This window comes from Ischnura elegans, chromosome 10, assembly GCF_921293095.1.
Source record: "Ischnura elegans chromosome 10, ioIscEleg1.1, whole genome shotgun sequence".
NCBI lineage: Eukaryota > Metazoa > Arthropoda > Insecta > Odonata > Coenagrionidae > Ischnura > Ischnura elegans.
The window spans coordinates 66,026,980-66,054,889 of record NC_060255.1 but is presented as its reverse complement, the minus strand read 5'-3'; the positions used below and the strand labels follow the sequence as shown (position 1 = coordinate 66,054,889).

Here is a 27,910-nt window from a genome sequence, read left to right as displayed (position 1 = left end):
TCCTGACTTATTAAGTGCAACTTCCATCTCCTGTGCCACAGTGTGGACTTGATACGTCAACATCTATTTGGGTTAAACCCAGCCTGAGATTCACCTAGGAAGAAGATAGCTTAGCTAGTATACCTGACTAGCTATCAGGAGATCCAGGTTCGAACCCAGTCTAAGCTAAACAATATTTTCGTGGTTGGTGTACATAAACTTGCACCAGCACTCATGACTGCATACATAATTACTTGTTTTACGCATGGCCTAGCAATAAAAAATGGGTTTCTAATGCTCATCAAACGAAATAAAATCTAGAAGGTTAAGCATAGTTTATTCTTTGATTTCACAAAATATTACAATCATTTAAGTGGTTTGTAAAATTTCAGTAAAATACATGACCACAAATAATAATTTGGGACTACACTACTCATATAATATATTTATATCATTATACTCTTGACTCGATTTTCTTCCATGCCAGTTTCAATTTATATTTAAACCATGGTGTAACAATAAGATTCCCATCAACATCATACTAGCACAGACAAAACATTTTACTACACTATAAATAAATTCTCTTTGTGCTTATTTACAAGATATCCAAGCAGTAAAATTGTCTGACTAAATAAGTTTACGAATGGGGAAAGCTGTTTCCATAATCCTGCTTCCCCATAATAAATCTTAAAGGGTCTTTTAACACTTTCCATAGCTCACTAGTGCAACAACTATGTAATTTTTACATATTATCATTATATAAAAATTTTCCACACAGCATTATCAAAGTATCCAGGATAGAATTCACGAGGAAATATACATTTGTACTCTTAATAATCATTTACATCACTGTTCCACAGCAAAAGTCAATTTTGAAGTCAATAAGTGAAATGCAGGAAATATTTGATTTTCCAAGGAAAAGACAACACATACACAAATGAACTTTTAGTTGATGATCATCCCTAAACATCTCATATCATAATTGGCAAGAAGTATATACATGGTGAATTAAAAATGATTTGGGACTTTTCAAACTGATCCTTCACCATCCCACAATAGTGACATCAAGTCTAAAATTAAGTTAATAAACAGACAAAAACATTTATTGCTCTAAATAATGCACTTGAAAATGAAGTAAAATTGATCCTGCAACTTTCTATAGATAATTCTCCAAATAAGTCTCCAGATAATGCCACTGGTGGCAACTATATTTTAACATGAACTATAGCCTACAAGAACATGCACTTGCATAGATCATAGTACCACTGCATAGTGAGACCAGTGAATGATTCCAAAAAACACATTGCACTTTCAAAGTTTTACACATCATCAGTGTTAACAAAAACACTTCATAAATTAAGTTTTAATCATCCTTATCAATCCAATGGCTCCTCTTTAATCAGTATCTGTGGCTCTTGAGAGTTTTGCAGCAAGCAGCTACTCTTGAGATCTTTAACTTCTAGACTTCCACGAACCATACTTGGGATATCTTCTATTACATTAAAGATATCCTCACGGCAAAGTGGTTGACTCATCCCATCATCAAAGCAGACCTGGAAGAAATTTTGTACCCAATAGTTGTAGAACATGAACTAATCATCGACAGTAAAATTCATATAGTTTCTCAGGCTTTCACAGCAAATTTAAGAACTACTCAGGAACATTTTCTGGATCACTGCTAAACTGAGTCATGAGTGCTCAGAATTCTTTTTCTCTTCCAAGAAACATTTTCAAAAGACTTTATTAGAAGAAATAATGGTTTTGGCATATACAGACCGATGAGGGACCACCAGTGTTGCCTACATTGCAATTAAATAGTGCATAAAAAAGATAATTAAAAATATTAACAGTTGGTTATTACACCCACATTTTCTCACAGTTTAACCTTTACAACACACTGCTAAGATGATGATCATAGTGCTCTATTACAATTATGAGGACTTTTTCTATTGCCTTTAAAATTTTTCACAGTTGATATGACGCAATTCTATTAATTAGTTAAGAGTCCATTCAGGATGAGTTTGTACCCTGACATAAATGGATAAATCAAGATAGACAGTGGATGGACACACTTTCAACAGTCTTAACCCAGTACAAGCTGTTAATTCTTCTATTTCTTGGTGACACACTCAGGTAGAGGAACAATATTCTGAGCAGTCAATAATTCAACGCTAAGTGATTGTGAAAATGTTCCGCAGTAGTAAACATTATTTATATTCAATTTTAAAAAAATGTTGCAATCAATATCACATCTGACAGGAAATCAAAACTTATTGCATCAACATACCATGTACATCTTTTTCACTGTGGATCCTAAAAACGTGGCCCGGACAGGAGAAGCATCGCTTCCAGTAACCACCAGCACTTCTCTTCCTGGTTTTGGCAGCTTATTGTTTTCCCAATCTAAGCCCTGAAATCCATATAATAAAAATGTTATGACTCACAAGAAATATTATAGAAATAAACTAGCCATTTCATTCAAGTACAGAGATCTTCAGCAGTGGGCACTTCAAGTTTCATTATTCACAAGTGGAAACCTACAAATCATCAATACTTCATAATGACACACATGTGAAATCTCAATAATTCATACTAATGGGGAGCAAGAAAAAATTCACCCGGACTGATAAATTAACCAAAGGCCTATGTGACTGTAAAGGCAAATGAACACAACACCTTCACAGTAAAGGTTATCAATACCAATTTTCCAGATAAAGCACATATAGACCAAGAAATTTTGTTTAGTGCAATGTTTGCTGAATGAACTACTGTATCAGCATACCTGAATGGAACTAGGAGGTAAGTTGGCACCAAGAGATCCATCGCTGTATGACACCCAACAACGAAGAGCTGGCACCACCCAGTCCCAAGACACTCGACCTGGATAAAGATGATCATTACTCTTCCTACCCCAAACCCTTTCCCCCTCAGATAACGGCTGCACTTGATCCTAAGGAAACAAGAGGAAAATTATTAGAGATGATTTGCATTTTGTATTTACCGAAGACAATACTCATTCATATCTAACTAATGTCAACAAACACCAAATAAAATCACCTCCATACATAAAGAAGAGAACTTAAGGCTGGTTTAAAAAAAAATAGCAATAAATTAGCATATTTGACGGCATATAAGATGCACCCTTATTTAGAAGGCCACACTCAAGGAAAAAAAGTTTCAATAGTCTGCACGACAGCACAGTACCACAATAACTTAAAATGTGTTTTTTTTTTGTTCTCACATTTCATAAAAGCCAAATAAACAATCATTGAATGCAATTACCAAAAACATTTTTATTAAGGAAAATTAACAAACAGTAAGCCATTTTCAACATGATATGAAAATTTCAATAACGAATAAATGAATAAACGGCAAGATGGCAAGCAACCGCACATAATACAAAATAAAGCAGAAACAACAAAAAACACAGATGCAAGGAAAACGTTGCCCATCATGAAATTAGAATTTAATCACTTTCAAAACCTTAAAAATCCTTTTCACTATCGTCATCATCATTGAAAACAAGAATATCATTATGTTTTTGTTTTTTAGCAGTCTTCAGTTGATCTTCCTGCAGTCGCCAGGTATGTATAATTTTTTCGGAAGGCAGTGGACCGAAAGGCCTTGCTGTTGCACTTTGGCCAAGTTTATACTGAATTGTATAGCCTAATCTCTTGTTTCCTGTAGTCATATTTTCCTGAGTATTGATTTTAAATAAATAGTTTTAAGCACCGATACCGACACGTTTATACAGAGTAGTACCGACACCGACATGCGTGTCGTCGTGTCGAGTGTTGGGCGTCTTATGTTGAACGAGTAGTACAATGTTCTACTATGAGCTACTCCGCACCGCTTCTCCGCACTGAGGGTGGAGCAAGTGCTACTAGTTTCATTTACTTTTTGAGGGGAACGGTGTGGTACCGGAAGGAAACCATCCCAGTTCTCTCTTTTGAGCTATATTTTTGCAGGGAAAAATTAAGTTAAACCTGATGAAATAATTATGGCAGATGTAGAAAAAGCTATGTATGTCTAGACTTTTATTCAGGCTAAAAATAACATTCAGTATTGAAAGTTAACCTGTGTCCTTCACGAATAAGATGCGGGTAACTTTTTTGAGACCAAATTTAGGAAAAAAAAGTGCATCTTATATGCATATGACTTTTTGCAGACAGTTTTGTCGGTATATGGTCGTATTATATGGGACCTCATTAAAAAAAAAATATGCATTTGAAGAAACATGTTTTAAACATTTTACAGAGGTAGAAGTACAGTTGGTTGTCAAAATTGTCACAGCAGCTATCTTACATGATTTGGTAGATGTCTGGCACAGGTAATTTGGAATTCTGCATTTTTGTTGCAACCTTCATCTTCTTCAATCATGATAAATCGAGCACCGGCAATCAGGGCACACATTGGATGGTAATATGAGCTGCACTTCCCAGGAGAGTAATTACAAGGGATGCAGGAGCCTTCAACAGATTTACACAATTCACAGGTCTGCAAATAAAGAGGCAAATACAAATATTTAAAAAAATAAAATTTTTACATTGAAATGAAATATTTATGACTGTCCAATAACTTAATCAAAAATATCATAGTCCAATACATTGCTGACTCCAAGGTTAGGTATATTGATCTTCATCAAGGAAAATCGTAATTCTCTAAGCAATACCAACATTTAAAACTTATAATAGAAATGGTGCCATAAACAGAACAATATGATCCCAGATTTTTCTAAAAAAATCTTGAATACAGACAAAAATCAGCCCTTCCACTCACGTGATCATGCTCTGTGCAAGTTCAAAAAATTCTTTCCCCTTTTCATCCTGCTTACACTAGAGAAGAATAGCTTGATAGACCAATTTATACTTAGACCTGATGACACAAACCAGAAAGCATTTGAAACTCTTGTCCAAATGTGGAAACAAAATTAGGAAATATAAGACACAACATATAAGCTTTAAAAGCAACTTTCACACAAAATTTGAACCCTCCAGTTCCATGTTTTTCATTGTTAACAAATAATAATTTTGGGTATACCAATGATGAGAAGAATTAATATAAAAAATTACACGCCGTTTAGTATAAAAAAATATTCAATTACGTTAATAAATAAAATGGGTTAAACACAATGCAACCTCGATAAAACGAGACCCCAAGGTGCCCAAATAAACTCTAGCTATAGGGAATTGTCGCTTTACCGGAGGTGGAGCAAATAATATTCAATAAATGTATTGTCAACACTTATGTTGGAACAGGATTGGTGCGGCAATCGAGACATTTTCCATCCGATAAACTTAAGCATTAATTCAGACGAAAGGTGATGTTTTTTGTAACAATAAATTTCCTTACCTTAACACACTCAATGCTGAGAAAATTTATCATAACACACCGCCACGCGGAAAAAATATTTTGCAATAATATCAGATATTATGTCTTCCTAAATCGTATACAATCATACATAGTTCAAAATTATTAAAATTTGCACTGTTATTAAAGAAAATATTAAACATTATAATAAAATTATAATAAATATATTATAATAAAAAGAAGGCAAAAAATCTGCTGCAAGCAAACGACTTGTATCCAGTCACAGGAGAGGACACTCTGAGACGCTGGGCACAATTGCAGGGTCTAGTAGAAGACGCGGAGGCAGATGGCGGGCCGAGAAACCTAACGAGACCGATGCCTTGTATTCAAGGCATCCGCGTCCTGGGCTAGCGCGGGATGCCTTGAATTCAAGGCATCCGCATTGAGTGTGTTAATAAAAAACAAGCCATTCAATTTATAAGCACCGAATTGAATGAAAATCATGCATAGCATTGCTTTTTCAAGCATTATCCCAATGCACAACTGACGAAGCCACTTTTCTATGTGCTTAGTGTATTTACGTGATCATTCTGTTATTTTTGAATCTTTTGCTAAAAATTCAAACAATTATTTACTGATAAAACTGCATCGCGATTATTTAATGCCTCAAATGCTTCCATTGGTGTATATTTACTGTACTTGTACGTTTCACGGAGGTTATGTGAAATAACGTATCACAATCGTTTCTGCAGACGAAAACGGTGTAAGGTGGTAGAAACATCCTCGGAAGACTTTTTCTATCGTCCAACTTAATATCTTCACTATCTACACTAAAAAGTCGGCTAAGAATGTATGACGACGTGATTAAAATTGCCATTGTTTTAAAAAAAAGTTTCATTTTGAGTGTTAGGCCCTCGATGTCATTGAAATAATACACGGAGTCATTGAAATAATGACGGAGTATATTATTTCAGTGACGTTGAGGCACTGCAATAAAAAACGATTTGAATAACGATTGACAACATAAAAAATATTAACTTGATATTATTTCACGTAAAAATATAATGCTGATATTATGCTGATTTCACGTAAGTAAAACAAAAGCAAGCTGCAAGAAACTGACTAATTTAACACGCACGGGTAATGTAGGTTCAACAAAGAAATGAAATAGGGACTCTTGGTGAAGGTTTTCCGGCGATGGAACCTCTCGCTATGGCGAGTTTCAACACCAAAAGGGCTATTCGCTTTAACGAGGTTCCACTGTAACTATTAACTCCCAATTCAAATATTGGGCTCGAACTCAAAATTTTACCGTGAATATCATAATAATAATTTCGAGCCTTATACCAACAAAAATTTTTGATACAAACATTTTTCTAGTTAATGAGTTATTCCACTCCATTCCTATTTATTTTATTCCTATTTAGAAACATCAATGGAGTATCATAGCTCAATTTCCAACTTACTTTTGGCGAGCCTGTATATTTTAATGAGTTTAAATAATTCAAACTGTAAAATCACTAAGTAAATTTTAGTGATAAAAAAAAATATCCACACCAAGATTATAGATTTTGGCTGAGCAAACACTAACGTTACTGAAAAAATTTCGAAGCCATATATACAAGGCAACATTTTAATTTCTTCCTCGATCATCCAACATCACAAGTACTTCATTACTCATGGCATTCGAGTATTTGATTATTCAAGTTGCCCTTCTTAAGTAAATATTTAAATAAAAAATAAAATTTGATTGCATAATAATCCAAGATACATTTGTACTACACTCACATGAGATGCAGAAGGTAGAGCTGATGATCCTATGTCTGGTTTCGGAAGATTAGCTGATGGCTGATTAGATTGATGATGTAGCATTGGCTGATGAGGTGGTGGCAATGGTCTATCTAGCCCAATTGGCACATGGATTGGTTCCTTGCAGCGGACATCTCGGAAGGATACATCAGGTGCAAGAAGGGAACATAACAAGTGCGCCCACCGTCCGTCACTTGTCCTCTTCAATGCACCGCCTCGCCACAAGCAGAGACAACACCACTATAGGATAAAACGAAGCATTACTCATAGTAAAAACTCTAAAAATAAAAATGCTGAGACAGAAATAATGATGATACTGAGATACCTCAATTTTGAACTCATTTATTTACTTCTTTCCTCTGTTTGACAATTATTCCCACCAAATATGTTAACATGAACAACAGGATTGATACATGATTCGTTAAATATGATTGCAATGAACACACAGAAAACAGTAACTCAATTTACTTTGGTTACTTAATTCAACTCCAAAGCTACTTTATTTTAAAATAACATAGCAGCTATGACAAAAGGAACAGAAAAATTAGACGTCAATAAGAAAGGGCTTGTTTTGGTGGATCAGGTTCATTTCGGTGCTCCTTATGCATTTGACAATGTTGTTTGACAAGGCGAGGGTGTGAGGTGCATTTGGGGGACAGCGAATGGCTGTTATCCGTAAGGGTTAACCGCCCAATCTATTGTGCCATCATCGGACAACTCTCGCTGGTAGGACTGTATGCATGGAATCAAGGAATATGGTTATCCTGCAGAATGCAACACTGCATCACACGTATGTTCCTCTACACCACACTGCATAGCATCGGCCAAATCGAAAGGCGGCAAATTTGAAATTAGAAATTTTTGAATGCTTGCATCTCTGAAAATTCGTAAATCGGATGTGCGTAGGAAGTGGACTAACTGTACATCCAATTTACGATCAGTTATTAGTGGGTCACCATGACTCCACAGGAATGAAGCTTATTACAGTGGAACCCCGATCTATCGTTCCCGTATTGATCGTTTTCCCGCATTCATCGTTCGCCGCTCCTGGTTCCAAATTAAGTTCCATAAAGACAATGTAATTTTTTCCTGCATCCATCGTTCCCCGAAGTATCGTTTTCCCGCCAGTTTCCTGGGAGATAGGCAACCTTGTCAAACATTCCCGCATTGATCGTTTTTTTCATCCATCCCCCTGAAAAACGATAGATCGAGGTTCCACTGTATATGATGTTGTGTGTTAACTTAAGAAAGAACCATAATTGACACTCTTGGGCACAGTATACGAGAAGAACTTAAACATGGTGTGATTATTATAACTTAGCGTAGTAAATATCCACCTAAATGCCATTGCTTATGTGAGGAACTTCGTAATTAAGTTTATTTTGTAACTGCCGGGACTGGGACAGAGGTTCGTAATTTTGTAAAATGAAAATTTCGAAATAACGTTAGCCTTGATAGGCCTTTTCATCGGGACCAACGATTGACTTCGTAATAACGAGAACTTCGTAATACCATTGTTCGTATTAAGGAGAGTCCACTGTAAATACACATTATTAATATCATTATCATTTCAAGTTCTTTCAGTCTCAAGGATGAAAGCCCTCAACCAGCCAACAACACCGCAGTTCTTTCGATTAATGCTCACATTAAATTCATTTTCCCTGATGCCATTGATGAGATTACCTGATTTTTACCAATTTCCCTGTCGCAATTCAAATACCCAAACTTTTTCCTATTTACCCACACCTATAACAAATCTATACATAATTTTACAGTATCCTTGATATTGCACTTTCTCCAGCATACACTTTAATACAGCAAAATTTTGCTAACACAAAAAACTGATGAACTATTACTGCATCACATTGAATACTTTGTTGATTTTTAGAAACATTTTATGGACAGGAAGAATAAGTTAAGGGGCAAAAACCAATTGCAACTGTAAAATATCGATTAACCTATATTTATGCCTACTTCACCACAGTGGTTGACTCCAGTCAAGGTTGAGTCCAGGTTTCAGAAAAATGTTCTCTCTGTCTGTGAAAATTGAATAAGGCACCAAAACAACTTCGCTTAACTACAGGAATATGACATGTTTATTCATGGTATACAGATACTTATCTAAATCACATAATGTGCTGTAATGGTGAAGGGGGTCAAGAAAGCTGTAAGGGTAAATCTTTGCACTTTCATGTTGCTGCTGTAACCAGAGTGATGAAAAACATGAAACAAGGTGCATGAAAACTACTTACAGCCTGATACATGCCGGCATAGCATTTGTCACACCTCCAATCCTTTATCTCAAGAGGTAGAAGAGTAACTCCATAGCACGATGCATGGATACAAACTCCACAGTCACAACACGTAAGAATGGATGATACACCTGCACTGATATCAGCAGCATTTGATGAGCTGTCCGTCTGCAGCTCAATCTACAAAGAGAGAGATTAAGTTTCAATTAAACAAAATAACTTTGTAGGAGGCACAAAGTAACGACAGAGAAAAAGGAGTCCTTGACTTTCATACATATCGTCCACCTTGAGACTTTAACATAAGTCAAGTAATGATGTTACTTAATTTCCCAAGTAGCAAAATCTACAAATCTAAATTCATTCCTAAAAACCTGAATTTGGAAAAATAAGCAATAAGACTGTATGGATCAATTAGCACGAGATTCCACAATTGATAGGCAGTGGTGCCATTCAAAGAAAGAATCAGAGCAGAACCTGAATATATGAATGTGAAAATTAGTGTGGGTTGATGTTGAATTCCTGTGAAATTTACAAATTATACAGAGTTGTAGTCATTTATACTTTTCATCCATATTTTGTTAACTCAAAACAGGAATCATGGTAGAAGACTTCTCAGGATGAACAATGACATGAATATAATATGGAATGGATAAGTTAACTCTGGAAAAGACATCTAGGCAGCTAAGAAAAAACAACTTTCACAGCTGCAGATGCTACAATTTGCTGTTAGTTCTTCAGAAGAATAATAAATGAATTCCTATATACATTATTTTTGTAACAAGATCCCCAGGGCCTGAGAGCTAATTTTGAGTTGAATTCTCAATTTATAAAAAAAGTATTTTTATTTACTAAACGATAATTGGAAATTACATGGGCACACCCAAATTGCCACATGAATGCTAGTCTGAATGTATGAAACAACTCCAGCAAATGTTTTTGCTGGAGATTGGGTAAAAAATGTAAATACTAAAAATTATCAATCCAAAATAAAATATAATTAAGATAAAGATTCAATTTTATGTAGCCTGAGTGCCAGTACCTTGTCTTTTATGTATTCGAAAAAGTAAAGGGAACTATGTAACACTTTTTCAATTCAAGCGGTTGGAGATTATGTGGGGCTTACTACCAAACAGAATTTTTTACTACCATTTAGGTATTCTAGATACCACCACCTCTGCATGGAAAACTTACCTTGCAAGGTTTCCGTTTGGCAAAATTTGCTGCAGTAAGCCAGGTAGGAGATTTAGTGGGCTTTATGTCTTTTCCAAAACAGTTATTCCTCCAACCGGGAGGCATTGGTTCTGGAGTAGTTTTCTAAATAATAACACATGAAAGTTATTAAGATTGATACTAAAAACAAATTTGGAGAAAATATAAAAAGTAGACAGATAATGCTGATTTAATGCGTAAACTTTCAGAAAGAAGCCTTGAGGCTGTTGAATTTATCCATAGGTTACACCATCTGTTCCATCTTAACCACCAAGAACACATGCAGAATGCATGGGATTACTTAGAAATTCATAATAAAAGTAAGAAATTGCAACAAACAAAAAAAGTCCCCACCATAGTATCACATTAAGCTACCCAACAAAAACACAATAAATGAAAAAAAAGAGAATACTTCCAAAATGAAAATAAGCTCTCATGATAAATATTCCATATCATTCTATATCCGAGAACTAAAAGTGATTTCAAACATTATAAAAAGTTCCTTTTAAGGTAACATTTCACAGTGCTTATATTCCATACATGCACAATCTATGTTACGTTTTAACAATCTTAAAAATGATTGGTGCATTTCTGAACTTATGTTCGAATGTAAAGTAGTATGCATATTATGTAAATTCAAACCATATGAATTAACTGATATTGACTTGAAATGATAAAGCTTAATATTTTCACCTAATTTCACATTATTTTCTGGATAAATGACTTCAAACATTGTAAGTACACACAAATTCATATTGATGCATAATTACCTCATGATGGGAAAAAACAGTGCAAAGGGAACAGTATGGTTCATCTTGACTCCAATATGAATTAAAGCTTTTCTCCAAAGCTCTATCTGAAACAGAGTCTTTCTTCAAGCCTTTAAGAAATGGTAAGTTGCCTCCAGTACCTGCACCACCTAGAATGCATTAAAATAAATTAATAAACAAGAAATACATAAGATGTAACCATAAAGGCCTAAATAAAAGTACATAAACAGAAGATCGTATGATAAGAGTAAAAATGTTTTTATAAAATTAGTGTATCATATGATGAAAAAAAGAAATACTATATACATATTGTGACATACTGGTGGTATATCCATCTTATTATTTTTATTTATCCTATTTCTCCCTGTAAGTTATCCGCGTGCGTTGTTGGAGAAAGGCTCACGCCATGTTTTTGAATTACCCCATTGTATTTTTGTGGTTCAATTGTTTGTGGTGATGCTTGTAAAAAGGAGGCATTGAGATCATCGTAAAAACCTATAAATACCGGTGACAAGGAGGCATTACCACTCTCTTCTTGCGATGGTGTGATTCAAGAGCATGCGGTCTGGCTACGCATCGTGCGGAGGTATCTATTGACATCAGCGATTGGATATGAGTATCCTGCTGGGAGTCGAATACAGTTACGACCCATCCGTGGAAGCGGCAACAAGAAGTTTCAGAGATGCTGCTCATCTAAAGAAGTGAGTATCACGGGCACATTCCCACTCCCTCCATCGACTCATTCAATAGCGAGTGTTGCCTTCAGTCACCTCTGCCACAATCTAAATCCATCCAATTGTTTCCATCGAAAGGTGTAGTGATTTTTTATTCCAAGTTGATTATAAAAATCATCACCTGGTGTCGAGCAGGGCGATGTGCTTCAATTTCTCAATGCCAACATCTACGGTCACATAAGTCCTGACGGAATAAAATGCTTTTGGGGTAGAAAGTTCTCCCATGCCACATTTTTTTGTGCGGAGTCTATACTCCATATTGTATCAATGATCTCCCGTCATTTTTCCTACAAAAGACAGTTACTTTACACGACGAGGAACTTGCAAATATAGTTTATAAAGGTTAATTTAATTTATTTTATGTTTTGCCCAAAGGTTATCATTCAGTGCTTTCTTTGATTTAACCATTTATGTTTCATAATTCATCAGCCATTTCATCTATCATTAGTTATTAAGAGGGAAATTATTACTTTGAATTTCGTACTTGTGTCGACGGATATTACAGGGTATCCCAATATTTCTAAATTTAGTACTCTTTTAAAAAACCATCACCGCATATACGAAAGTTCGTAAAGGTCACTCCCTTAGAAGGTATCTTCTCATAAGTCTACTCACTGGTAGTAAGGCCACAGTTTTGTGTGGCGCCCTTGGTCGCTCAGTGTGTTTGAAGCGCATCACTTTTCTCGCTCGCCTCTCTTTGTTAGGCATTTTTTCCAAGGTAGTAGCAGGGAGCGGGGAGGGAAGTGTGGGTTGGATCCTGGCCATTAGTTATGTTTGGTGGCACACCCGAGATGGCAATACTCATGTAAGCCGCACTCAACACGTACCGTCACAATATAAAAGAACTTTTAATGTGCTTGCCACTGGGTGATAAAAGTAAAAAGTAGCTAGTGCAGCCAGAGTAACCTACAGAATGGACAACTACTGTATGTAAAAAAAAAGAAAGACATCAGAATTTGAGGGGCTCTATCGTCTAAATGGGGTAATCAATTTCAATGCAACAAAATGCGTACAAAAGAGAACTTATTTCTTTGTTGAATCATCTACTTAAAAAGAAATTCCGCCCCATAGTATTTCCTGTGCTTAATTTTTTCTAAAAGAAGTACCCTTTTTTTTGCGCATAAAATCAAGTCGATCAACTTTGAGCACTTGGTATTCCCGTAGTTTTTGTTTCAATAACTTGGAATTTAGATACAAGAAAGTCAGTTCTACTATTAACAGTTTTTAGAAAACATATTGTTTACACCACAAAAATTGACGGATTGTTTTAAGCAATGCAAATCTCTGCTAATTTCGAATTTCTGCTAATTTGGTCAATTGAAAATTTATTGGTACTGCTGTGTTCCATTGAATGTAAGTAATACAAGTACGCAGATCATACAAGTTAAATGTCAGCAGTATATTCAATATCCTTTGATATTTATTCTTGCTATGAGCTCTGGTTGTCGCTTTTGCTCTGCCTAGTGGGGCATGCTAAAACAAAGCAACAGAAAAGAGAAAGTCTCTCAAAGCTGTGCGCAGCTGCCATCTCGCACATCATAATGCCTAGTGCCCTGGCAGTTTATGAATCATCCATTGGTTGCTTCGGCCAAGTCGGTGGCAACCAAGCACCTCTTTTCTCCTCCCTCTCCCACGACGGAGCTGCCGGTATGGGTGTAGAAACATTTAGATAAATATTAAGCATATTGACTTTAACAGCGATACTTAATGTTAATGTTATAAATACTAGTCTTCAATTCATCGTACAACATACATTGGTACTAATAAATTTTCAATTGATACATTGGTTCAGAAGTTAGCAAAGATTTGCATTGTTTACAACAAATCTATCAATTTTCGCGGAATAAACAATTTGTTTTCTGCATATTTTCAATAATAGATCTGGCTTTCTGATATCTAAATTCCAAGTTATTGAGGCAAAAACTACCAGAATACCACGAGCTCAAAGTTGGGCAACTTGATTTTACATGCAAAAAACCGGGTACTTTTTAGAAAAAATTAAGTACAGGAAATACTATGGGGCAGAATTTTTTAAGTAAATGATCCAATGTAGTAATAAATTCTCTTTCGTATGCTTTTTATTGCATTGAAAGTGATTATCTCGTTTAGATGATAGCGCACCTCAAACTTGGGTGTCTCGCCTTTTTTTTACAGACAGTGGATGGAGCCCGAATTGTAAGCTCAGAATTTAGATAAGGAAGTTCATTCATATTTAAATGCAAAATAGTTTTGAAATTACAGCAAAAGAAGATCAATATGTGAATTAGAGCGGTAATGATTCACCATAAGGCCATGTTACAAATACTGCACACGAAGAATTACTGAATAAAGAGGTACTTAACATGTGAAGAGGTTTTTTTCCTATTATGAAACATTATGTATGCCCGGGACTTTGCCATCATGCCTACACCAAGAGGATTACAAAGTAAAGGGGTTTAAGGAGAAAAGGTTTTAAATGTCTTCTATAAAATATTCAAGACACATAAAATGACACCACTCACCACTCCTAAATGCCGGAGACCACGGCATGGTGGCATCAGAGTAGCTGTTGCAATGGTTCTCTGGGATGAGATGAGGAGGGAAGTCGACTTCCCGCACCTTAGCCTCCTCCCCATCTGCCACAGGCTCCAGCAATGGAGCCGGCCGCTCTTCAACCTTCTCTTTCAGCACGGTCACTTTCGGGTAAGGTTGTAGTGGGGGTGTTGAGGGAGCAGATGAACTCAAAGAGGTGGCAACTGTCTTAGGGAGCACATGGGGGGTCTTTTTCATTGGACATGATCCAGTCTTCAGGAGAGCTGCAGTCGAGGTAGGAACACTCGGGGGATGCGGGGTCATCACAACCTTGTCCTTCTCCGTGGTAGCATGAGCCACAGCTGCAGTCTCTTCCGATTTCACATTACTCAAATCAAACCCATGCCATGGATCGTGAGAAACACTCTTCTTACTACCTTTACTGAGTTTATAAGAACTAAAGCTACCCACCAAACCCAAACCCAACTCATCATCCTCACTTGGTGGGACGTTACTCTCTAGAACCACTTCCTCCACAAAACTGTCCAGGGCAGCCTGAAGGCTTTGACTACTACTCTCACTCTTCCACCTGCCGGAAGATATGGCACGACCCTTTGGTGCACTTGGCGACACAGATGATGAGGTGGAACTGGGGCGTGTGGAGAGAGGTGTGCCTGTTGCACCGACTCTGAAACCACCTCCTCCCCTGCCCCTCCCCCTCTGTCCTCGCATGGCCATACCCCCCCTTCCAGGTCTACCACCACGACCCCTTCCTCTACCCCCTAGTATGACGACACACGGCTTGCGGACAACGGATGGAGAGTTCAACGCTGTGCCTGTAGGCTGAGCTGACTGAGGGTTTGGACTTGAAATGGACTCAGATGAAACCACCTGGAGAGACGACGCATTCTCGTTCACCTGAATGTTGACGTAGCTCGGACTAGACTCACCTACTCGCACTTCTTTCCCAAGACTGAGGAGCAGCATGGCATTCCTTACATCTGGATTGGGTGTTGTATTTCCTGCTGCAGGTGATGTACCTGGTTTACCATCACTGATTACAGTTCCCGCCGATGCTAATGCAACACTATTAAACTTACCACTCTTGGGATCACTAGTGAAGATGATCTTCCCAGGATTACTACTATCACCAAGCTTAATGTTTTTGATCATTCCAAAATTAGCCTTCTGAACTATTTTTGGCCAAGATACTGTTGTCACTGGAGGCACAACCTTTCCAACCAGCACCTTGCTGCCGTTGGCACTGGTACTTGTGGTCCAACCATGGCCTCCCAAGTCCCGCCTAACGACAATTTTCTGATGCTTAGGGTAATTGGCCTGTGAAGTGCTTGGCACAAGAATGGGAACTCTGCTTTCCAACTCTCCCGGGGAAATATTTGACTTGGACTCCTCCATATCTTGATTGACACGAAGCTCCGCTTTCAAACGTGGACCTATTTTCTTCACCTCACCATTGGCTCCTATCTTCGGCGGAGCAACTAATGTCATATAAGAACTGCCCCTATTTTCAGCAATCCTTGAATTCCCCAATGCATTCCCACCTCCAGGTACTACAGTTCCTTTGCCATCCAAAACAAACTGGGGGCTAATGGACTGACTACCATTGCCAATCATCCCACCTTCCTCTTCACTTCCATTACCAAAAGAGTAAGGTTTGGCAATTGCTGGTGGGGTAGAGGCTGAAGAATCCCCCTCAATCTTGATCTTGGGCTCATACATTTTATATTGGTGACCAACTTTTCCCTCAACCTTGATTGACTTCCTCTTTTTAATCACTGATCCATCCTCTGTTCCGACAGATTTCTTCCTTTTAGGCTTTTTCTTTTTCAGGCTGAACTCCTCCTCATACTCATCAGGGGAGTTCCCTAATTGAGCGAAATAGAATATTTAAGATTATGAGAGCATACTTACTGCAAAAAATACTAATCAATAAAACATAAGGGCCATAACATTAACGAACATGCCAAGCAGTAGAGGTTCTTCACCTAAAACTCAAATAACTAAGTATCTAAAAGGGCTTCCCTAATGGTAAAAATCCTTAATATATTCAAATACAGCACATAAAAATGTTTAAGAAAGTGAATTGAACAGTAATTCAGTAAAAATAAATAAGATTTGCTCATTATTTATATCTTAATCACTGAATTTGTAGATGCCTTCTGGATCTCTTGAAGGTTAGTCAAATTCTTTTTTTTTTCTTAATGAATAACTGACTATAACTCATAATGCTAAGTATTTTCAAGCAACCATTTCAGGGATCTAAAATATTCTCTTGATCTAATCCCATGAAACAACCAAATTGACTTAAAGGAGAAGACAAAAATTCTGAGGAACTGAATATTGTTACAATGAAAAAGAAAATATTGGCAGCTAAGAAATAACAGTCAACTCTCCATTTCCTGTCCTAATGGATGCTAGGCGAGGCTTGGATAATTGAAAAACACCAACAATGGATAAAATATAAAATGTAGTTGTATTGTTAATTATTGATTTTCAAATATTCAACCAACCCCTGGGATTACCAGAAGACAAATAATTAAGAATTAAAAAAAATGGGAATAAAGCAGTTGCATGAAACAATCCAAACTCACAATGAAAAGCAATACAAAGCCACATTTCAAAGGATCAAGCATAATGCTAACACACCTGTTTCACCTGCTTTCAGCCAAATATCCTCCAAAACTTCCAGCTGCTCTTCATCAGGTAGATATTCACAGCCATCATCCTCCACTCCCATTTCTTTGATTGCCTCTTGAACACCAGGTGGAATTGGGACCAATTTCTTATCATTGCATGGGAGCCCATCTTCATCATATTCATCCAGCTCATTGCCTTCACCATCGTCCGCTCCCTTCTTTTTATGAATGGGATGCCGTTTGGGCTTCTTCTTTCGTATTTCAAAGAATGACTGAGGAATCTCTGTGTTGCTAGAGTAGAGAAGTTAAAAAGTTTTAGCATTCGACAAATAACACAAACAACAAATGTTCTACGCAAATGTTGATAGTAAAACTAAGTTTTGAAGCTATAAATATTTTAAGCATGCAGTATATTTCAGATTGCAATTCATTTAATACGTCTAACACAGTAAGTTATTCGACTTGATTTAGCAGTAAAAATAATTAGCAGCTTAAGTATGTGAATACAATTCCTAATTGATACAGTTGAGGACCTCCAATTCGGAATCCAAAAATCTGGCACGTTTGCAAATTCCTCTGCGTAGTGTTTCTACTTGCCACCTTGTGGCACCACTCTCCGAGCCTTGTTCTGGGACGAGTAGGAAGTTAGCACATGCTATGAACATACGCTAACAACCTAGGCAGGGACATATAGGGATCTCAAATATCAAGAACCTGAATGCATTTATAAATTAATTATTTAACAAAATATAGAGGCATTTGCACAGATTCACTGTCCGACTAAGGAAGATATCGATAGATATCGCAACGTTTGCCAGCGAATACTATCAACGAAAACTATTGAGCATAAAGAAAAAGATGCATTTATTACTCGTTCTTATTCAGTATTAAGCACATATAGTTTATGCTGTGGTAGCTACGGTTGTGATTTGACGACTTATTAGGCAAGATTTTTGACTCCTTCAATGTACTACTCTTTCTCTAACCGTTTTAAAGCAAAGTTATATATATATATATATTAAATTGAAGAATCAATTAGATACTTTTTAAATTCAAACTACGGATTAAAATGCTAAATATTTTTTTTATTCCCTAACTACTGAATACATTTCCGATCAGCCATTTAATATCAGGGCATTCAACAAATTTAACAAGTAAGTGCACACGAAAAATCATGCCCTGGATGTCTTATCCAGGTCGGATTCGAAACAGTGACTAATGTTTGGCAGGGGAAGAGTTTACCCCGCCACCACCAAGGCCATCAATGATGGGGCATAAAAATCTTCCTTTCGTTAGCAGATACGGTTTCATTTAATGATTTCACTTACTGCTCCCATTGCAAACTGGATTTTTATTCAGACTTTTTATAACAATTTTAGGCTCTTATTCATACTGCTTTGACAAATTTAAATTCGCCAAAATGAAGAGGTGCTATTTCTGACAGTGTAGCTAAGACACTTGTCAGCAATGCATAATCAATAACTCTAATTAAATAAGTAGCCAGTGCCATAAGCTATGTTATGAAATGTTATTCCCTTCTTTTTACATGCAATTTCATCATATTAACAAATATGAGTTATGCACAATCTGAGCAACATTGTGCAATCTACTCAATGTTGCCCTATCTACCAATAAGAATGGCATATCATCATGAAGGGTTATTCCAACATAGAATGAAAAATTTCAAGCACACCATACTCCAACTGAATTGCTAACCAGTGGGAATCCACCATTCAGAATAACAGCCGATCAGAATTATTCGAAGGTCTTAGCAATTCCCCGAGTTAAAAAGGAATTTTTTACTCACACCATTACACCATTTTTTGTTTTCCACACCTCAAACTATGAAATGTGCATCAACAGCAAAATATAAGAGAAAATGTAGCCAATCAATGACATGCAACATATCCTTACTTCTTATTGCAGAGAATATCAGTGTGAGTTGGGGGCGGGGCAGCTGATTGTCTTGTAGGATCTTCAGGATGAGGCCCAACATCTTTCCCTTGCAGCCACAATTCGTATCGATCCGGCTGGAAACGTTTCACAAAGGTATCCATGCTTATCTTAACCATGTCCCTCCTAGACATCCGAAGGAATGTAAAAAAAATAAGTAAACACAGCACTTAACTATGACGCATGTTTAGGACATATTTTGACTCAAAAAAAGATTTTCAACGAATAGAAAATTCCTAAGTTGTATTCCTTTCCTTTCATTTTCAATCTGGTAAGGAATAGGATTGAATATGAGGGAGTGTGAGTTGATTGAGGTTACCACTGCTTCCCTCTAGGGAAAAGCAATTTGGACTACATATGTTATAACAGCAAATATTTAAAAAAATAGTTTTTACTGCATATCTGTACAACTTATATCAATTAAATACAAAACCAATACTTGTATTTCAAGTTTTCTCGTAAATTAAATTATTATTATTATTGCTATCTCTTCACCCTCTTGAGTACCAGCCAGTCTCAGCAGTATGCACAAAGAATTCCACAGGTCAATATACTAGGAACTGTTGTTTTTCAAATGCATATATAATTAAAGCAATTTTAATAAATTTAGTGTCAACACATTCATATAGAAATTTTTGCCAACATTATCAGTAAAATCATACAAATTACACAAAAAGCTGTGGCAGTCTCCATGTGTTCGAGGTAACAGATGCAGGCCTTTAAACACCTTAAAAAAATACCCTGCTCCTTTATCATCAAAATTCATTAAATTTCAAAATTATAATAATTGCTTTTTCAAAACAGGGACAACTTTGAGAGAATTTTAATTTACTGCAGTGCCACGAAAAAATATAATTTATAGGAACAAAATATTACAAAGGAATCAATTAAATATATTATTACCATCTGTCCCACAAGGTCAACAAAATAAACAGGAGTGGTGCGGCGACAGATAAATTTATATCTGATAAACGTAAGCATAAATTCAGACGAAAGGCGATGTTTATTTGCATTACTAAATTTCCTTACTTAAACAACAACTAACCATTCAAACCATTTATAAGCGCCATACTGAATAAAAATCATGCAAAGCATTGCATTGAAAATCATTATACCAATGCACAACCGACAAAGCCATTTTTCTATGTACAGTGAGTCCTCGTTTAACGTCACTTACCGTTCCTGAAAAATGTGACGATAAACGAAATGACGTTAATCAAAACATAATATCCCATAAGAAACAATGTAAAAAGTGAATATCGGCTCCTAGACCTCACAATTCCTACGCGAAAAAATTTTAGCGTATCATATCTGGGACATTTTTTACAATGGGAATGCCAAGCTACGGTATAAATACGAGTTCGTGTCTTCATCGACGACAATAGCAGCACTGACGTAAATCCTTCTCCATTTTTGTATCTTCCCGCATTTGCTTTTCGGCTTCGCTATGGTGGTCGCCCGGGCAAGCGTCGCCTGGGCATCATCATCACTGAAACATCTTCGCAGATACAGGAACCAAAATTATTGTGAACATGGCAAAAAAAGTGACGACAAAAACTCGGAGATGCACCCGCCTGCTACACAGAAAACTTCCTTGAAATCACTTTTTAGGTTCCTGAAAACCATTATGTCAAGTAAAACCTTGCGCACCTACCTAAGAATTCATTTTGCAGAAAATTTGCTAAAACCGTAATCGCAATTAACAACAAAACACACCGTTTTACACTTCGTTTAGACTGACTGTGTTACCGCCCACAAAACAAACAACCTGCAACGCCCGCCGCTTCGCTTTTTTTCTCGCGCGAAATTTAAAAGCCTTGACGTTATCGCAAAGCGAAGGTGCGATAAACGAATGACGGTCTCAAAATTTTCGTGACGTTATCGCGAAATGACCTTAAACGGGGTGACGTAGAACGAGGACTCACTGTACTTAATTAGAGCATTTACGTGATCATTCTATTATTTTGATGCTTTCCACTGAAAATTAAAAAAATAACTGATAAAACTGTATCGCGGTAAAATGCCTCAAATGCTTCTATTGGCATATGTTTATTGTTCCTATACGTTACGCAGCAGATAATATATCAGCGGCAGCTATTGAAAGACATATCGCATTTGTTTCTGCAGACGAAAACGGTGGAAGGTTGTATAACGACTCTGCCTCGGAAGACTTTTTCTATCATGCAATGTAACATCTACACTATGTATGGTAAAAATTTTGCTAAGCGTGCAAAATGTGATTAAAATTGCCGTTGTTAAAAAAGTTCCTTTTTGAGAGTTACGCTCGGGAGGTATTTGAAATAATAAACTGAGTTTACCACGGCACTGCAATAAAAACGATTTGAAGTAAAATTGGTAATAAAAGGAAAGACATTGAGGTGATACTATTTCACAAAAAAATATAACGCAGATATTATGCTGATGTCATTTAAGTAAAACAAAAGCAAGATGCAGGAAAGAGCTACGAATACAACTAACATGGGTAATATTTGCAACAAAGAAACGGAAAGGCATACGCATCTAATGGACCATAAGGCCAAAAAAAACTTACGAGTTTGAATTTATCGATTTAACATTCTCATAAATGACTGAGAAACATGAAAAAAGAATGCAGAATTTTTTAAATTAAATAAACTAAAAGCGCAGCATCAGCTCTTCACATGCCCTCTGTGGCGGTGCCGAATACATACGACATGGTGCCAAACGAGAGTTAGTTGTTCTCTGAGTTCTTCCAGCGGCCACCCGGGTGACGGAAGAAAGTGCCAGAATGACTCCGACCACTGATGCGAATAGTTCACCCTTGTGAATAGTACATTGTGATCGTGACTATTACTTGTTACCGCAACAGAGAATTAGTAAGTCCATCCGGACAATTCACGCTGAGTATCATTGTATCGTACATACTACACCATCGCTAAGGGACACTACCTACCTCAGAAGCATCATTGCAAGAAATACCTCATACTGAAAGGGTTTTGGCTAGGCTTTAGTAGGTTGTAAAAGATTTCCGTTTCGTCTATGTTATGTCACGCGGGGAATACTTCTTAATATACTTAGGATCGGAGTGTTTTCTTCCACGACGACGACCAGCAATTATGATGGGATATTACGCTTTGGTGCTTTGAATTAGTATAGCCAACCTTCCGAACTCTTGAAGTTCTCGATTCGCAATCTATCCCTGAAATACTCCGCTTTAGGCTTAGGCATAGCCCCTTTCTCAGAAGTTCCCGCAGATTGAAGTGGGCAAATCCACCCGAACAAAGCTCCTCCTAACTCTTCATGGTCTGCATTCCTTGGGCGCTTTTGTTTTTTTTGAGATGATCGAATGGGAAGATAAATTATTTACGCCACTCTCATATTAATCTATTATTTTTATTTTCTTGCTAAGACGTATTTGGTGTTTTTTGGCCATGGTCTACCATGAAATGCTTTCTATTCACGCACCCACGGACGTGTGGGTACGCTGCCAACTGCTTTCTGCCGCCCAAGGAACAAAAGAAGATCAAGCATTCGCGAATGTTTATGCCACAATATTTTCACCAAAATGAACTTCTTATTTATCGAACGACAGTTTGCTACATGAATTTGAGACTGAGCACACCATATTAACTGCATTTCTAACAGATTGAGAGAAATTACAGAGATTAGGAACTCTTTGTGAAGGATTTCCGGCGATAGAAACTCTCACTATGGCGAGTGCCGACACCAAAAGGGCCTCGTAAAAACAATTTTTTACATGCTTATTATAAGGTTAAATGACGGTGCCTAGGCTATCTCTCGTAATGGCGGGGGTCTAGCAATAGCCTGTACTCGCTTTACCGAGGTTCCACTGCATAACAGCATGCGCATGATGAGAATCCAAAAGATTGACCATCTTTTATTGAAGTCCTGTGTAAGCATAAGTCACAATGTTGTGATGAAAACTCAGTATTAAACAGGAATAAATGGAGTGAGTTGTATAGAAACCAACCTGCATTGACACTGCGATGCTCTTTTTCCATACTCAACCCATCTAGGGGTGGCAAAATTGGTTGATTCTGCACAGTTAAATCCATGATTGAAACCAGCATGGTATCCATAAGGAAATGTCACCATAATTTCACCTCGTTCTTGTGTTATCTAAAATAAAACACATGAGTAGCTTAAGGCAGAGCCAGTGGAATATCACTAATATCCTAAGCTTAAACAAGACATTTAAAAGCAACTGAAATAAGCCCTAGCTGTTAAGTTGCAAGCATTGATAAAACAACTGAGTAAACATGCCATGGCATCGATCAGGCACCATTTTAGAGCATGAAGTAAACCTTTGATCATTATTGGAAACAAAATATAGGAAGGGAATAAAAGTAAGGGCTAGGCTGCACTTAATTTGATTCATCATTCAACCCATAATGCTAACTCATGCCTCATTGAGAGTTAAGCTTGGGTGAATTAATAGAACCAAGTCTCAATTTGTGATAATATTAAACCTGCGGGAACCAAACCTCACTTATTAAGCTGAATTACATACAAGTAAAAAATTTGTGTCAAAGCATATCAAGTCTCTTTTCATTATTAAAAGTACCTTAAGGAAAATACAGCCTGCCTCACCTGAAAAATGGCTAATTCCACTGATATAAATGTATGCATACAGAACTACCTCCAACAAAACTTGAGGACAATAAAATTGCCGATTACTTTACATAAGAATTAAGTTTCCACAGCTAATGGTTTTCCTCTCATCATGGAAAACTGAGATGCTTCCTTGAAAATCATATTTTTTCTAAACTTAAGGTTCAATGAGGCATGTGTAAAGTGTATGTCAAGCTGAATCTTTGCCAATCTCACTTCTAGATCAATAGGCAACACGTAAGAAAATGTAAAAAAATCTCTATTTACCACCCTATTGGTACAAATAAGAAATATATAATATAATAGGAATTTCAAACAATCTACCATATTTTATTACAAAATTTCCAAGCAGATTAACCTTTGTAATTATAAACTTATTAGCAATTTTCATCAAATAATTAAATTCACTCAACTGGTTTAAATACATTTCATATTGTCGTCTGACAATATATACTGTAGTAATTTTTAATTTGTGATATGATTGAATTCCACCAGAATAAGCCTGCATCAACTATAAACAAACTCACCTTGTTATATGGGATTGAATACTGCCTCAGAATTGGAGGAGATATGAGAGTCATCTTATGCCTTAAAAATGCTGTACAGGACTGATAACTTCCAGGAAAAAATCCATTTGCTAAGCGCTCCAGTCTTCTTCCATGTTCTGGTGGAATGGCATACCTGAAACATTGAGAAAAAGAATGTTAATACTAGCAATGAAAATCTTTATCTACTGAAAATAAAAGTTAAAACTGATACATACTTAGCCATTTTCTAATTTTACTAATTAACCTGTTAACCCAGCGGGACGTATATATACGTCTAACGTAATCAATATCGGGTACGGGTAGGACATATGAATACGTCCTTGAAATATAAGTTGCGCCCTGGAACGGGCGGGATGTATATTTTCGAACGACAAAGGTATTAGCCATCCATGCATGTCTCGACTTGATTTTAAGACAGGGAGAGAATCAGTATCATTTCGCTATTGGGAGTGGCTGGACGTGTTCTGGGTGAGCGGTGGCGGGTACGTACTTACACTTTCCTACCTATTTTCATATTATATATCATTTACTTATATTTTTTACATTTCCAACATTTTTATTTTAGAATACATTTTTATAATTATCCATCAAAATGAATGAAAGTGATATCAGCGATGACGAAATCAAAGCACCGGCAGGTAGAAAAAGGAAACGTATTATGAGTTCGTCATCGGATTCATCTGACAGTAATTTTGACTATGATACGGAATTGAGTGATACTGAGAATGAAGAGAGTGAAGAGGTTGATAAAGTTTGCCCTAGCAACAGCATTGCTTCTGAAGAATGGCTACCTCAAAATGCAGAAAGACCACCATTTCCCTTCACTGCACATCCTGGAAAAACTTTCGATATTCCTCCAAAAAAAGTTCCTTTGTTTTATCTTGAGAAGTTTTTAGATGAGAAACTTATCAAATTAATTACAGAGCAAACAAATTTGTACGCCGCTCAATTTTTTGATAAAAATCCTGAGTTAAAACCACGTTCAAGAATTCGAAAATGGAAGGATACAAATGAAGCTGAAATGAAGATTTTTTTGGGGCTCCTAATTTTACAAGGAATAATTGGAAAACCGGCTTTGGAACTTTATTTTTCAAGGAGAAGAATAATTGAAACACCATTTTTTTATGAAACTATGAGCGAAAGCAGGTTTGGTTTATTACGTAAATTTTTGCATTTTGCAGACAATCTAAGTTTTGATCCTAACACATGTAATAGAAAAACATATAAAATTGATCCAATCATCAATAATTTGTCAGTAAAGTTTAAAAGTTTTTACGTATGTGAACGAGAAATATGCGTAGATGAATCTCTTTTATTGTGGAAAGGGAATTTGTCTTGGAAACAATATATCTGTACAAAAAGAGCTAGATTTGGAATGAAGTTGTTTATTTTGAGTGAAAGCCAAACTGGATACGTCCAAAATATAATTTTGTACACAGGGAAGGACACAAATTATGGTTCGAACTACCCACAAGAAAAACAATCAACAAGAATTGTTTTGGAGTTAACACATGACTTACTGAATAAAGGATATAGGATTTACTTAGATAATTTCTATACCTCAATTCATTTGGCTGAACTCTTGTGTAAAAAAAATACAGATATTATTGGAACAATGAGGATAAACAGAGTCGGAATCCACAAGGAAATAAAAACAAAAAAATTACAGAAAAATGAACATATAGTAAGATTCAAGGACAAACTTATGGTTTTACAATGGAAGGACAAAAAAGACTTGTTGATCCTCAGTTCTATTCATAATGACGAAAAGACAATGATTGAAAAGAGAGGAAGAAGGCAAGAAAAACCGAATGTTGTCCTGGATTACAACAAGAATATGGGCGGCGTAGATTTGGGAGATGGAGTTATGGTGGCCTACACGGCTGCCCGTAATAGGCTAAAAAAATTTTATAAGAAAATTTTTCTATGATTAATTGATATGTGCTGCTTCAATGCATATGTTATAAACAAAAAAGATAAAGGTCATTTGGATCGATTACACTTTTTGATAGAGTGTGTAGAGAAATTGGTAGATAACAACATAATGAAAACCCACCCAAAGATATCAACAAGTAGCTCTACACCTAAACCATCACGCTTAGTTGAAAGGCATTTTCCAGAACAAATGAAAAGCGATGTAGGAAAAACTAAATCCAGAAAATGCCGAGTTTGCTACAAAAAAGGTCTTAGGAAAGAATCTACATACTGGTGTCCAGATTGTAAGGTAGCACTATGTATCAACAATTGTTTTAAAATATATCACACGGAAATTGAGTTTTGAGTTTTTACGTATATATGTATATTTAATTTAATGTTTTAAACAACATTTCTACTTTATTTGTTTGGTTTTTTATTGTTCTGTAATTCATAACTTTTTTAAATTTTTTATTTGTTATCTAAATAAAAAAATATATTTTGTAATCTTTATCATTACTTCTGAAAGTTATAATTCTTTAATTCGATGTTTCAATTTTATGGTTGGTATTCTTTTTTATTTGCTTGTAATTTTATACATTCCTTTGTGCCATATGTATAAATAAACGAAAGAATATATATTTCATAGTCTTTTCATTTATTTTAAGCATAAATAAAAAAATAATAATATGAAATTACGTCCTCCGGGCGTGACGTACCGATACGTCCTAGCGAAAGTGTGCGCGCCCGTTGTATGCTGCGTAATTAAAAAGGGGATTCCCCGGTTAACAGGTTAATACTGTGGAATAGCTATGAGAAGGATGCTATATAGAAGATGCTACCCATACTATTCTTGAGCATACGTATAAGTTAAGAGTTCGCATGAGGTCCCATACCCCATTAAATTAGTCCCTTATAAAGATGCTCATGAAGCAAGTGTCCAAATGAATACAGTAGAACTTGTTTAGTACGTTTCTGAAGGGACCACAAAAAATGAACGTACTAACCAGGAAAACGTACTAACGAGGAAAGTAAATAATAGCAGTCGGGGTAATGGCAATCTGTGGAAAAGTCGTCATAATTACAATTACTACGGGTAGTTCTCATAGGAAACGCATTCAAGATCGCCTTCCTGAACTCTTTTCACATTTAAAATCAAGAAAATGGGTGCTACACTGAAAAACCATACCATGTGAATAAAAATCACAATGTTTTATAGATTTCCTGAAGACAATTACTTGAAAAAGGCGTCTATCTCCCGCGATTTATCCTATATATATATATACTTATATATACAAGTAAAGCTAAGTCATTTCTTCTTTCTCACAGCGTTCTCAGAGAATATAACAACAACCCTGAGTATGTCAATTGGTTGTTTTTATAAATCATAAAAATTGGACAAAATTATATGACCTTAAAATTACGGCAACAGCCGTACACATTCGCTTCTGGAATGATACCATATCGATTGATAACACACAGGATTATTAGATTACGACGTAATTACAAGAAGATTTTATATTATTGTTGAAATTTACTTTCAACATTTGTCTAATGTCGTCTGCTTCCGTTCCGAGATCAAGTATTTTTAAGCTAAGCTTCGCGCGGAGATCCAGAGCATCGTCTGCTCCCAAAACGGTAGTCAAGAAAAAT

The 27,910-nt window shown here is 36.3% G+C and overlaps 1 protein-coding gene across 2 annotated transcripts in view; it reads right to left on the bottom strand.

Annotated features, from left to right (window-relative positions):
• Positions 1–297: 297 nt before the first annotated feature.
• Positions 298–27,910, bottom strand: part of LOC124167009 — a 32,147-nt gene continuing 4,534 nt past the window's right edge. For both annotated transcript variants that reach the window (XM_046544769.1, XM_046544768.1), the window contains exons 6-18: positions 24,323–24,476; positions 23,155–23,303; positions 19,146–19,310; positions 17,242–17,522; positions 14,565–16,460; positions 11,330–11,478; positions 10,542–10,664; positions 9,351–9,530; positions 7,078–7,338; positions 4,285–4,476; positions 2,762–2,929; positions 2,267–2,389; positions 298–1,532 (exon numbers count right to left, since the gene is read on the bottom strand). In XM_046544769.1, the coding sequence (XP_046400725.1) occupies positions 1,356–1,532; positions 2,267–2,389; positions 2,762–2,929; positions 4,285–4,476; positions 7,078–7,338; positions 9,351–9,530; positions 10,542–10,664; positions 11,330–11,478; positions 14,565–16,460; positions 17,242–17,522; positions 19,146–19,310; positions 23,155–23,303; positions 24,323–24,476 (4,018 nt within the window). In that variant the 3' untranslated portion in view covers positions 298–1,355. The remainder of the gene's footprint in view (positions 1,533–2,266; positions 2,390–2,761; positions 2,930–4,284; positions 4,477–7,077; positions 7,339–9,350; positions 9,531–10,541; positions 10,665–11,329; positions 11,479–14,564; positions 16,461–17,241; positions 17,523–19,145; positions 19,311–23,154; positions 23,304–24,322; positions 24,477–27,910) is intronic.